General features: G+C 27.6%; 1 protein-coding gene across 1 annotated transcript; it reads left to right on the plus strand.

The window, feature by feature from the left end:
- The first annotated feature begins 6,259 nt into the window (after positions 1–6,259).
- Positions 6,260–6,871, plus strand: LOC150031015 (agamous-like MADS-box protein AGL80). Its single transcript, XM_090309353.1, has one exon. The coding sequence runs from the start codon at positions 6,260–6,262 to the stop codon at positions 6,869–6,871; it is 612 nt and encodes a 203-aa protein (XP_090165479.1).
- The last annotated feature ends 8,659 nt before the right edge of the window (positions 6,872–15,530 follow it).

Consider the following 15,530-nt stretch of genomic DNA (forward strand, 5'->3'; position numbering starts at 1 on the left):
AGTAGTCCTTTACGTGTGTTTGTAACTCCAACTAGGTCAAATTACCGTTTTAAGCTTGGGTGTGTCAATGAGAGGGTAGAGTCCTTTGTTCAAGTTCTAGAGACACTACTTGAGGGAACACTCATCTACTTACCCTCAAAGAGGGAAGGAGTGAATTCTATCTTGTACTATTATGTTCCCAACTCCCCACTCTGTTTTATTATCCCCAAAATAGTAGGCATATTGGGTCAGCGAATTGCCCACCTTCACCCACGCAAATCAGAGGAAAATTCCTCGTGAACAAGAGTTCATAATATACCCAGGATTAAGACTAAGTCGCCTAAGTCAACTTTCTCTAATTTCTTTACGATGATTTTCATCTATCTTATAAAATATACGGATTCATAGTCAACTTTCTGAAACAATTTTTTTAAAAAAGAAATAAACTTTTATTTTTTTTATTTTAAAGTAGATAACAAAATTAAAGAAAGAAATAAGTGGAAGTAGCATTTCATTTGATTTTCAAAATCTAAGAATTCAATAAATAAATAAATAAAATTTTTTATACCAATTTGATTTTGGATCTTTCATTTTTTACAGTTAAGCTTAGTAAACATTCTTCTATATATTAATTTCTTTGTTTTGTTATTTAACTTCAAAAAGAAAAAAAAAACTAAGCCAATTTTAAAAAAGAAATAAATGAAAGTAGTATTCTTAAGATTTGATTTTCAAAATCTAAAAAGTAAAAAAAAAAATAATAAAAAAGAAAAGAAAAGAAAAGAAAAAATATTAAGACCTACCAATTTAATTTAAAATTTTCGATTTTTAAAATTAAATTTAATAAACACTTTTCTACCCATTGATTTCTTCTTTTTTTTTTTAATTTCAAAAATGGTTATTTTCGAATATAGAAAAATAAATAAAAATGTTTACAAAATATAGCAAATTTTAGATCTATCAATGATAGACACTGATATATTTCTATCCGTATCTATCAGCGTCTACCATTGATAGTTCTAAAATTTTGTTCCATCTTGTAAATATTTTCAACAATTTTACTATTTGAAATAATTTTCTTTTTAAAAAAAACTAAGCCAAATTTTGAAAAATAGTAAATAGTTTTTAAAAAATTGTTATGGTTGAAAAGGGTAAAGGGTATTGAGAATGAGAGGAAATACATGCATGTAAGAAACAACTAAATTAGAGGAAATAAATAAATAATAAAAAGTAGGGCAAAGTCAATAGATTATGAAAATACATATGAATGAATATGATCAATTTGTTAAGACCCATAATCAAATCAAGGAGTTAAAGAATTAGAATGATTTGAATTTTTTTTTTAAAATGTTTATTATTTAAGAAAAAAATAATTTTCATTAGGTGTTAAAGCACGTTTTAAGACTTTTTTCCTCACTTATTTGTTTTTATGATGAAGTTTGAGAAAGCTAAAATAATGTTTGAGATAAATTTTTGTTGAGTTAGAAACTTTATATTTTATTTTTTGTTATAATGAATGGGTCTCAAAGTTTGTTATGCCTAGAAGATATATTGATTCATTAGTGTCGTGTTAATATCCATTCATATATTACATTTATAAATTTATCCTATATATGAAAAAAAATGTTATTAGGAGAAACTCTTTACCTATACATATTGCCTTTATATTTATAGTAAATTTATGTGTTACACTTTACCTATGGGAGTCAACTTTTCACGTGTAGTTGTTCATTTAAAGAATAATGAAGGAGACGTTTCAAATCTTCACAAAACATATTTTTTTTATAAAAAGAATTTAGGTTGAATAAGTACCATTGGTGCAAACTCTCTGAGATGGAATGCCATAATAAAATTTGTTAAATTGTCTAACTTTTAAAAATCAATGATAATTATTAAAACAAACTATATCATATTTATTTATTGCATGCCAAACAAAAACCAATTTTTCTTTTTAAATTAGAAAAGAAAACACTAAATTAAACTCTAAACAAAAATTATATCAATTTAAATCCTAAACTTTCGTAGATATATCAATTTTACACCCTTCATTACGTTCTTTCTAGGTAAATATCGTGTGATACATATAATTTTATCAACTAAACTCCTAAACTTTCATAAACAAATCAATTTAGACTCTCATCTAAAACTTCTTTTGAAAAGTGTCCATACATCAAGTTTAATCATCTATTTTATTAATTCAACATCTCGAAAAGTCTACACACGTATAAGAATGATGCATCGACAATTTTCAAATGTAATCTTAATAAAGAGTTAAATAATTGATTCACTTATAATAATTTAAAAGATAATTTTTTTAAAAAAAATTATATAATTCTTACAATATTTTTTAAATCAAATCTAAAAAGACACGATTAATCGGTAAATTTATAAAATTCAAGATTTAAATAGGTATAATTTAAGGGATGTAAAATGAAAATTTCTCAAAAATGGATTATAGACAACATGATTTCACATTTTTCTTGAATAGCTAGCTTCACGCACATATGTATAGATTTAAAAATCTTCCACGTGGTCTGTCATGCATGCATTTCTGGAAACCGGTGAGACGTGAAACAGTGAGAGTTGTAATATTTTGGATTTAATTATTCTTCTTTTAGCTTATTCTTCAAAAGAATTTGAGGAATATTCTTTTTAAATAATAATATGGATAATTTAAAATTATCATATATATAAATATATATTTATTAAATCTGTGGATTGATGATGTTTTACTTTATTTGAAAGAGAAAATAATGGTATGAAACAAAATTTAATAATTATTAAGAAAAAAAATTAACGATTATCTATGTATTATCCTTACTATGTTTATTAATATTGAAATATATCATAAATAGTTGATCATATGTATTACTTCCATCGACAATAATGATATGATATTTTCATAATTGACCTTCTAAACAAGTCAAAAATCACATAAATTACATCTCTAGTACGTCACTGAAAGATATGATAAGAATGTTGATTTCATGATATTCAGATGTCACATGCAGAACACAACATCATACTATAATAGAATATGTTTAATCAGATTTCCAGAAGTGACATCGATAAAAATAGAAACCTTAAAATCTAACAACTCAAAGCATTCACACTCATAAAAGTTAAAATAAATATTCTTAATTGTGAATATTTATGAAAAGTAACAATTTTGTCTCTTGATCTTTAGTATGTAACAATCAGGATGTGTTTGGAGCGAAGATTATGCTAAATTATGAAAGGTCTAAACTAATACAATTATTAACTTATGGTTTTGAGTCTTTTGACTAATATAACTACAAATTTTAGACTAACACATAAAAAGTTTAGGGATATATGTTATTTTTCTTTAGTACATCAAAAACTATATCAAGTGATGGATGGTAAAGAAAAGGAATTCAAATTTGGGTCAACAAAAGAAATAGTAAATTTTGAAGCTTCATTTTGAAAAATGGCAAAAAAAAAAAAAAAAAAAAATCAAAATTAGAAAATCGTAAAATGATTTTTTAAATTATTATTCGAGAATTTTTAAATGACCAAAATACCATTATCATATAACAATTATGCAGTAATTCAAAAAATATTAAATTTACAACTGAAAAGAACTAAGATTTTGTTAATCTTTAAAAATAAAAAGAACTAAGATTTTGTTAAGGTTAAAAATAAAAAAAAAATAAAAATCAAACAAACAAAGATTTTATTAGCATTAAAAAAAATACAATAATTTTAGAACTCACAATCATAACAATCAATGTTTCATTCGAAAATTTAAAAGAGACTTTTTTTTTAATCAAACTTGAATTATAATAAAACACAGTTACACAAAAATACCTAATCATTAACCCATGGTACAAAACCTTTTGAAAAGTAACTCTGCAAAAAAGTTTAAAATTATAAAAATAAACAATCATTAAATTGAGAAATATTATCTTATCCTTAAATACTACTCCATATTTGTAGAAATCAGAAGAAAATATCGTATATTTAAACAAATGAAATATTAAGGCTATTTGATTTTTATTTTTAAAAATTAAGCTTATAAACACTACTTACATCTCCCAGTTTCATACATTGTGATCTAAATTTTGAAAACTATAAAGAGTAGTTTATAAAAAATTGATTTTGTTTTTGAAATTCGGCTAAAAATTCAACAGTATTTATAAAAAGAAAGATGCAAACCATTATAAAAAATGGAGAGGAAATAAACTATGATAGTGTGGAAACATAATAAATAATAAAAAGGATAACTATGAAAAAAAAATTAGATAAAGTATTATTTGAAAATAAAACAAGAAAAAAATGGATGGATCAACAAAATAAAGATGAAGGGTTCGTTTATTGGGTGAATCTCCAGTGAAGAATTGAAGCTCCAGGACGACTTACGAAGCGTTTTGAGCTAAAAATTTGATATAATATTGTTAACTCAATTATAAACAACTTTTTAGAATGATACTTTTTAAGATGAGGCCTGAAAATCGAGTTATATAATTTTGAACGTTGAACTAGAAATTGTTGAACAAGCAGGCAGCTGCTTGAATTGGGGCCAATGATGAATTTTTGAAGTTGTCACAGAGGATCTGGGCATAAGCAGACCGCTGCTTAGGAAGATGCTTAGGCAGCTCAAGAGCGAGAGCGAGGGAGAGCGAGAGAGAGCGAGAGGAAGCGAGAGTGCGAGCGAGCGAGAGCGAGAGGTGGATCTCGCTAGGGACGGGAATCTCGCTGGTTTGCACTGGATCTCGCTGGTTTTGCATTAAAACTCGCTGGAAAGTGCCAAATCTCGCTGGGAAGGGTAAATCTCGCTCATAGGGATGATCTCGCTCATGATGATTTTCTCGCTAGTCATGCTGATTTTGTTGATAAAAGTTCCATTAGTAAATGAACTATTTGAGGTATTTTGATAAGAGGAGTATAACCCGTTAAGAGGCCAACGAGCTGTGATGACTATGTGATGACTTACTATTTTAATGATTTAGAAACTGTGATTTCTTGAAGATATTTCTCATGCTAAGTGTTTAAATGAAGTGCCAAGCAACGTGTTTGTGAAACTGTTTCTCATGCTAAGTAAAGCATGTTTTCCATGGAATTGATATGATTTAAATATGTTATTTTGTCCAAATACTTTCAGCATGTTTAAGTAACTCCATTTTTTATGATGAACTAGTATGATGATTTGAGCACTAAGCCTTAGTGTTCAACTAAATGTTAATGACTAGTTTTACTTAAAATGCGATACCGAAGGACATTTGAGAAGGTATCCGCCCAAATCTCAGTACATTTCATCACTAAAAAAGAGAAGATATTTTAACCTTTGGTACTCATAGCCTTAAAATTATAAAAGATTTATAGCAATAAGAACAAAACAAAAAGAGAAAACGAAAATGTAATAATAGATTATAAAAATAAAAATTAAAAATAATAATAAATTTTTCACATAAAAACAAAGAAAAGAAAAAGCAACAGTTCATCTCAAATATCAATTCAAACGGTTACATGTAATTCCCATTTCACACCTAATATAATATATAAATATATATTTTTGGAATAATAAATATACAACTCACTCAAATATTACTCATATATCTATATTGAATTATTTATTTTCTATGGTGAAGTAAGACTAATAAAAAGGATGTGGTTTAGGATGTATACATTTTTGTATAATTCATCGGTTTGTGATGTGACATACTTTTTTTCCCAAAATATATTTTTGATTTTTTTTTTTTTTGTTATGTGATTTTGGAATGATGCAATAGGATAAATGCAATCCATTGAACCTAAATATGACTTTTCATGAAATAAAATATAATGAGCAATACTTGGTGATTAATATTTGGATGTATCCTATTTCTATGCATCTTACTTTCATCACACACAATAAGAATTAAAATATTTAAATAAAGATATAAAAAGAATTTATCACGTAACAAATTATGATAAGATAATTTGGTGGATGCACAAAGATAGATATAGACCCAGATATATCTGAGTAATTTTCATACTGATACAACTTTTCTAATCATATGGTAAACTGTGATTGGACTATTGGGTCAGAAAGATAGGTGGAATGCAGGATGCAGTGGGGTATTTTTCATCTTTAATTACCACTAGTTACTAAAGGACAAAAATGCCCCTAGTAATTCGTTTACCAAGAGAATAAAAAAACATAGAAAAAGAAAAATAAAAATAAAAAGTTTAACCCCAAGGCTTATAAATAAACTCCATTGTTGCACCTTAAAATCAGAGTCCAGAAAGAACAAGAAGAACAAGAAAGACAGAGAGAGCCTCGATGACGAGGAAGAAAGTGAAGTTGGTTTGGATTGCAAGCGATAATGCAAGAAAAGCCAGTTTCAAGAAACGAAGGCTCGGATTGTTAAAGAAAGTAAGTGAACTCACCATTCTCTGCGGCGTTTTCGCCTTTGCTGTCGTTAATGGCCCCGACGAGGACCATCCCGTCATCTGGCCATCTCTCTCCGTCGCTCAACACCTCTACCATCACTTTCTCAACCTTCCGGAAGTCGAACGCCAGAAGAAAATGACGAATCAAAAGACATATCTCAAGGAATGTACCACCAAAGCTCAAGATATGCTAAAGAAACTCATCAAGAAGAATCAAGAACTCGAACTCGATCTTCTCATGCATCAATTGCATCAAGGTCATCATATTTCCCAACTCACCAATGGGGAATTACTCGCATTGTTCTGGATGGTCGGAGAGAGAATAAGAGACTGCCAAAAACGAATCGAGTATCATCAACAGGTTCATCGTCTTCCTCCTCCTCCTACTGAATTTGTTCCTTCTAACTCTCATCTGCTTGAAATAGGGAGCAATGAGATGGATCTTGTTGATAATGGAAGGAATTTGATGGATCAATGGTTTATTGATATGGTGATGAATTAGAATGATAAAATTGGGGGAAATAGTAGCAATATGGCAGGGGAGTTAGGGTTTGTTCAATCGGAAGTGAATATGGGCGATTTGATGAATGGAGAAAATTTGATGGTGGGAATCAGCGAATTAGGCGGAATGGAAACGATTATTGTTGAAGGAGATGGCGATGAGAACATTTTGTTATCGGAGTGGAATTTTGGGGTAAATGACAATTCTGGAATGTGTGAGATTGAGAAGCTTGTGAACGACATTAATGGCGTTGGTGTTGAGGCTACTGTTAGTCATATGGATTTCACTCACCAAGCGGATTTTGGAATCGGTGGTGACGTCAATGGTGGAGACCCTATGAGGAGTCTATATTCCGATGTCTGCTACTACGGTGACAGTGGTGGTGTAAGGATTGATGTGAATGATGATGCAGAGATGTTGCTTCAAGTATTGTTTGAAAGTGAAATAAGCTGCAACAATGGAAATGGAAATGGAAATAAAATTCAACATGGAAATGGAAATGAGAATCAGAATAATGAAGGTGAAGACGTTAAAGATGATCTTCTAAGTAAGGAATTTGGGAGTTACTCCAATTTTCTCTCTCTCTTTCTCTCTCTCTATATAAAAATATTATGATGGTATGAATTATGATCTAGTGTCTAAAGAAAATAGAATAATGTGTTAGTTTCTTATGAGTAGTTAAAATCTAGTTCTCATTTTTAAGTGTGGATTAATTGAAATATTTTAGTAGTCTACTTAAGCATTTTTTAGAGATTAAAAAAAAAATATATGATCATCATGGCTAATGATCACTATTTTAGTATTTGTCCAGATAATTCTGTATCAAGTTTGTATAAGTTAATTGAGTGAAGTTTAAATTGTCTCTTTTTATAAGAATTTAAATATCTGATTTTTCATATATTATTGATATATACTTATTTAGTGAATTCGAAAATTCGATTTTCAATCTCGCGCAATTTTTTTATAATATTTGGAATGGAAGAATAGAACGGCTTCGAATGTATGAACTAGGTTTATTTTAATAAAATTATAAATGTTTTTATTATTATTATTATTATTATTATTATTATTATTGTAACTCCCACAATGGTCTCGCATGCATGCAATTATAGAAGATGGTGAAACGTGAGTACATGAGGGTGGCAATATTTTGGATAATTATTCTCTTTTGGCTTATTCTTGGAATTTAAGGAATATTCTTTTTAAATAATAATGGGTATATTTTTTTTAGGAATAATAATGGGTATTTGAACCATAGAACATATTTGAAATCTTATAAACATATTATTAAAAAATGAGAATGACTGATATTTTAAATTAATCTCATTTTGAGGTATATCTCGTCTTGTTTTGGGAGTAAAGAGAGACAATAATGATACGAAACAAAATTTAGTAATTATTTGAGAATATTTGTTGGTTAGCCATGTATTATTTTTAGTATGTCTATTAATATTAGAATTCAACTCTTTACCTAAGAAATATGCAAACAATTGTAGAAAAGAAATTACGAAGAATTAGGCTTAATTTTTAAAAATAAAAAATCAAATGGTTACCAAATGAAGTATTAGTCTCTTTTGATTTTAATATATAACAAACACTTATTTTTATATTTTTAATTTTGCAACAATTTAGTCCATATACACTTTCAAATTTTTAACAATTGTACAGGGCAGAGACTACATTATGACAAATGTTAAAATACATATACTAAATTGTTACATAATAAAATTGATGACTAAGACCTCATTTGATAATCATTTAGTTTTTTTTAAAAAAAATTAAGCCTATAGTTCTTCCACCTCTAACTTTTTAATTTGTTATCTACTTTTTACTTGTGTTTTAAAAAATCAAGCCGAATTTTGAAAATTAAAATAATAGTTTTAAAAGCTTGTTTTTCTTTTTAGAATTCTGCTAAAAAATCAATTTTTGTACTTGAGAAAGATGCAAATGATTGTAAGAAATTAAGATGAAATATGTTAATTGTCAAAAAACCAAAACCAAAAAACAAAACAATTACCAAATGAGACCTAATTTATTACAAAATAAAAAAATATAGAGAGAGAGATATTGAGGCTTAGTTTGGAGTTGTAGCTTCTAAAATAATTTCTCGTGATTGTGGTTCTAAAAAACAATTGTAAAATGAAGAAAATAGTAGTATTTGTTCAATTTTAATTTTGAACATGAAAAAGTATGTTAAGTTTTTTGGATAAATAATAGTAAATTGTCGTGATTGATAATAATGCCTAAATTAAATAGACCTATTTTCATATTTTTTTTATAATTATTTAGGAAGCATTTAGGACAAGGGTTATCATCAAAATATAATAACCACCTCTTGCTACAAGAAAACTAATTCAAAACCTCCAATTAACTACAATCAAAACTATTTCAAATCCCATATTTGCTACAATATTTACTATTTACTACAACTTTTACTATTTTACATTCATCATTTTTTTTTATCATTTGCTACAATATTTACTATTTTCTTCTCAAACTAAAATAGCTTACATCTCAGACACATACTATTATAACCTAAACTAAAATAATCTATACCCAAAGACAAACTATCATAATCCAACTATAACAATCTACAACTATAATAACTAGTTTATTGTCCCAAACGCCTCTTAGATGTTATATCATATATGTTGAAAACTTAAATTTATATATTCTTTGCTCTAAATTTCTTCAAAGAAAAAATATAAGATTATTTTTTACATATAGGAGAAATATGTGCTATTATGTAAAGAAAAAAATGATAGCATTGCACTAACCAATTTAAAATTTTAGGATATAGATATTCACTGCATAAGGAATATACTAAATATACAAAATAAATCTTAATCTATAAATAATAAAATTGAAATTTTGCTTAAAAGTTGGTCAGAAACAAATTTTTAAAACGATGAGAACAAATCAGTCTTTTGAAGAGTGTCCATGCATAAACAAATCAATTTAGACTCTCAACTAAAACTTCTTTTGAAGAGTGTCCATGCATCAAGTTTAATCATCTATTTTATTAATTCAACATCTCGAAAAGCCTATACACCTATAATAATAAAATGCATCGACAATTTGCAAATGTAATCTTGATAAAGGGTCTAAATAATTGATTCACTTATAATAATTTAGAAGATAAATTTAAAACGGAATTATATAATTTTTACAATATTTTTCAAACCAAATCTTAAAAATATGATTAATCGATAAATTTATGAAAGTTCAAGATTTAAATAGGTATAATTTAAAATGAAAATTTCTCCAAAATAGATTAAAGACAACATGATCTCACATGTTTCATGAATAGCCCTGACACACATATGTATAGATTTAAAAATCTTCCACGTGGCCTGTCATGCATGCAATTCCGGAAACTGGTGAAAGGTGAAACTGTGAGAGTTGTATTGTAATATTTTGGATTTAATTATTCTTCTTTTGGCTTATTCTTCAAAAGTATTTGAGGAATATTCTTTTTAAATAATATTATGGATAATTTGAAATTATCATATATATAAATATATATATTAAATCTGTAGATTGATGTTGTTTTACTTTATTTGAAAGAGAAAACAATTTAATAATTATTAAGAAAAAATTAATGATTATCTGTATATTATCCTTACAATCTTTATTAATATTGATAAATAGTTGATCATATGTAATACTTTCATTGACAATAATGATATGATATTTTAATAATTGACCTTCTAAACAAGTCAAAAATGACGTAAGTTACATATCTAGTGCATCGGTTTCAAAAGATACGATAAGAACATTGATTTCATGATACTCAGATGTCACATGCAGAACACGACATCATACTTTAATAGAATATGTTTAATTAGATCTCCAAGAGTGACATCGATAAAAATAGTAACTCAAAAAGCTAACAACTCAAAGCATTCACACTCTTAAAACTTAAAACAAATATTCTTAATCATGAATATTTATGGAAAGTAAAAATTTAGTCTCTTGATCTTTAGTATGTAACAATTTATGGTGGGTTTGGAGCGAAGACTATCCTAAGATTATAATAACTACTAAAGTAAATACTATTTTGTATTCCCCAATTAATTACAGTCAACATTATTTCTAAACCCTCATTTGCTATAGTATTTACTATTTGTTATGGCTTTTACTATTTAACATTTATATCTTTTTATTCATTGCTACAGTGTTTACTATTTCCTTCTCAAATTAAAATAGTTTACACTTCAAACACATAATATTATAACCCAAACTAATATAATCTATACCCCAAACACAAACTATTATAACTTAACTATAAAACCTAGAACTATAATAATCAACTCTTTGCCTCAAACGCCCCTTAGTCTATGCACTTTTAAATACATAACGATTGTTCAAGATACAGATAACATCATTACAAATTTCAAAATACAAGTACCAAATTATTATAAAACTAAAAATATAGAGACAAAATCATGAGGTGTTTTCAAATAAAGGAAAATGAACCAACTTATTTATAAATATAACAAAACGTTACTATCTATCAATGATAGACTGCGAGATTGATGTCCATCGTGATCTGTCGTCCATTGATAGATGTCTATCGCGATCTATCACTGATAGACAGTAATATTTTGTTATACTAAAAATATTTTCAAGAGTTTTACCATTTAAAACAATTACCCTTAAATACATTACCCACTAAAATTTAGCAATTAAATTATTACTTTCATAATATTCACTATCGTTTAATTGAGATAAAATACCTGCCTCGAAATTCACGAAAGGAAAGAAATCATATTACAAATCTCGGTACATTTCATCACTAAAGAAGAGAAGATATTTTAACCTTTGGTACTCATAGCCTTAAAATTATAAAAGATTAATGGCAATAAGAACAAAAGAAAAAGAGAAAAAGAAAATGTAATAATAGATAATAAAAAAATTTAAAAATAATGATAATTTTTTCACATAAAAACAAATAAAAGAAAAAAGCAATAGTTCAACCAATTGTCTCAAATATCAATGCAAACTTAACCGTAATTCCCATTTCACACCTAATATAATATATAAATATATATTTTTGGCATAATACATAATAATAAAGTTCGTTTTTAGTCAAAATGACAACTCATAATGATATAGTAATATTTAATTTTGGGTTAATTGCTATATTACTACCCCTACTATTCTAGATTTTCCTTTTGACAACTCATCTTCATTCACCAATCACAATTCCAATGTTGACTGACAAAAATATGAATTTTTATTTCGAAAATAAATTGTTTAAAGTTTTTTTTTTTTTTTTTTTATAACTTTGTAGGGTTTGAATTTTGTATAGCTTTTGTGATATATTCTATTTCTTTTTCTTTTTTTTTTTTCAAGTAAGGTTTGGTAGATTTAATGATTTCTCTAAAGGAGTTTAATTAGATAGGCTACACAACTTTTGCTTATAATTAAACATGAAATTTAGGTTTTGGTTAATAATTAGTTTGTTTTGTATTTTGGACTTTGAAAATTGTGTTTGTTTTCTCCTAATCTTTTTACAGTAATTTTCATCCATCCTTAAGAAAAATTTGCATTCATAGCCAACTTTGTGTAGCTTACTTTATCATCCGACTATAATTTGCCAAAATGAACATAGCTTCAACTGGCAAAGTGTTTGTATTATTATCCTCAAAGTGAGAGATTCGACTCCCCTACAACATATATTGTAAAAAAAAAAAAAACCATAGTTTGTCACACGATCAACTCTTTTCATATATACATATATATACACTTGGGTGCATCCCGTGTTGTACTCATTTTTGTACAACTCACTCGAGTATCATACTGATACAACTTTTCTAATCATATGGTAAACTATGATTGGACTATTGGGTGGCTACAGAAAGATAAGTGGAATGCAGAATGCAGTAGTGTATTTTTCATCTTTAATAACCATTAGTTACTAAAGGACAAAAATGCCCCTAGTCATTCATTTACCAAGAGAATAGAAAAACTAAGAAAAATAAAAATAAAAATAAAAAGTTTATTCTAAAAAAATGACAAAAATGCCTCAAGACATATCTCAAGGAATGTGCCACCAAAGCTCAAGATATGCTAAAGAAACTCATCAAGAAGAATCAAGAACTCGAACTCGATCTTCTGATGCATCAATTGCATCAAGGTCATTATATTTTCCAACTCACCAACGGGGAACTGCACACATTGTTGTGGATGGTCGGAGAGAGGATAAGAGACTGTCGAAAACGAATCGATTATCATCAACAGGTTCATCGTCTTCCTCCTCCTCCTACTGAATTTGTTCCTTCTAACTCTCCTCTGCTTGAAATAGGGAGCAATGAGATGGATCTGGTTGATAATGGAAGGAATTTGATAGATCAATGGTTTATTGATATGGTGATGAATTTGAATGATAAAATTGGGGGAAGTAGTAGTAATATGGCAGTGGAGTTAGGGTTTGTTCAATCAGAAGTGAATATGGGCGATTTGATGAATGGAGGAATTTCAATGGTGGGAATCGGCGAATTAGGCGGAACGAAAACGATTCCTGTAAAAGAGATGGCGGTGAGAACATTTTGTTATCGGAGTGGAATTTTGGGGTAAATGACAATTCTGGAATGTGTGAGATTTAGAAGCTTGTGAATGACATTAATGGCGTTGGTGTTGAGGCTACTGTTAGTCATATGGATTTCACTCACCAAGCGGGTTTTGGAATCGGTGGTGACGTCAATGGTGGAGACCCTATGAGGAGTCTATATTCCGATGTCTGCTACTACGGCGACAGTGGTGGTGTAAGGATTGATGTGAATGATGATGCAGAGATGTTGCTTCAAGGATTGTTTGAAAGTGAAATAAGCTGCAGCAATGGAAATGGAAATGGAAATGAAATTCAACATGGAAATGGAAATGAGAATCAGAATAATGAAGGTGAAGACGTTGAAGATGATCTTCTAAGTAAGGAATGGCAAAACAACATTACTCCATGATTGCTTCTTCTTAATTAAGTTCTAAATAATGGAGGAATTTGAGGGTTACTCCAATTTTCTCTCTATCTATATATAAAAATATTATGATGGTATGAATTATGATCTAGTGTCTAAAGAAAATAGAATAATGTGTTAGTTTCTTATGAGTAGTTAAAATCTAGTTCTCTTTTTTAAGTGTGGATTAATCGAAATAATTGGAGTAGTCTACTTAAGCATTTTCTAGAGATTAAAAAAAAGTATGATCATCATGGATAATGATCACTATTTTAGTATTTGTCCAGATAATTCTGTATCAAGTTTGTCTAAGTTAATTGATTGAAGTTTAAATTATCTCTTTTTTATAAGAATTTAAATATCTGATTTTTCATATATTATTGATATATACTTATTTAGTGAATTCGAAAATTCAATTTTCGATCTCTCCCAATTTTTTTATAATATCTGGAATGGAGGAATAGAACATCTGGCTTCGAATTCATGAACTAGGTTTATTTTAATAAAATTATAAATGTTTCTATTGTTGTTGTTATTATTATTGTTGTTGTTGTTGTTGTTGTTGTTGTTGTTGTTGTTGTTGTTGTTGTAACTCCCACAATGGTCTCGCATGCATGCAATTGCAGAAAATGGTGAAACGTGATTACATGAGGGTGGCAATATTTTGGATAATTATTCTTCTTTTGGCTTATTCTTGGAATTTGAGGAATATTCTTTTTAAATAATAATGGGTATTTGAATCATAGAACAAATGTGAAATCTAATAATAAACATATTATTAAAAAATAGAATGACTGATTTTTTAAATTAATCTCATTTTAAGGTATATCTCGTCTTGTTTTGGGAGTAAAGAGAGACAATGATGATACGAAGCAAAATTTAGTAATTATTTTAGAATATTTGTTGGTTACTCGTGTGTTATTTTTACTGTCTATTAATATAAAATATATTATTAATAATTACAATTATGTCATACGTTTGATTGATAACGAACGATATGGTATTTCAATAATTGACATTCTAAACAAGTCAAAAATGACAACTTACGTATCTAATACGTTGGTTTTGAATGACATGATAAGATCATTGTTTTTGTAATATTCAAAAGACACGTGCACAACGAGACATCATATTATTATAGAATATGTCTAGTCAGAGTCTCCACACGCGACATCTATAAAAATAGTAACCCTAAAAAGCAACGACTTAAACCATCTAAACTTAAAAACATGAAGGTTGAAAAAACATATTTAGTCATTAAATTTTGAAGACTAACGATTTAGGTCCCGTTTAATAACTATTGGGTTTTTTAAAATTAAGGCTATAAATTTTTTTGCTTTGTTATTTGTTTTTTTACTAATATTTTTAAAGTAAGGCTATTAATAGTTGATTAATCGATAAATTTATGAAAATTCAGAAAACTTATCATTAACTTTAAAATTTATACATTTTTTACATAGACGACAATTATATATACATATATTTATTTTAGTTTTATTTGCTTTCATTATTTTTTGGATAGTTTTTTTCTCTAAAAGCTCCTGAAAATAGTTGTTTTTAGCACTTTAGAAAAAGATTCATTATATAAATTGAAATTGAGATATTAATTTTAATTCAATATATGCAAATAATTAAATTAAATTTTTATATATGTCTAATAAGAGCATAGCTCGACTGGCATAATATTCATACTTAAAACC

Source organism: Benincasa hispida, unplaced genomic scaffold, assembly GCF_027475165.1.
Source record: "Benincasa hispida cultivar pf3 unplaced genomic scaffold, pf3_genome.v1.1 HicScf152, whole genome shotgun sequence".
Classification (NCBI taxonomy): Eukaryota; Viridiplantae; Streptophyta; class Magnoliopsida; order Cucurbitales; family Cucurbitaceae; genus Benincasa; species Benincasa hispida.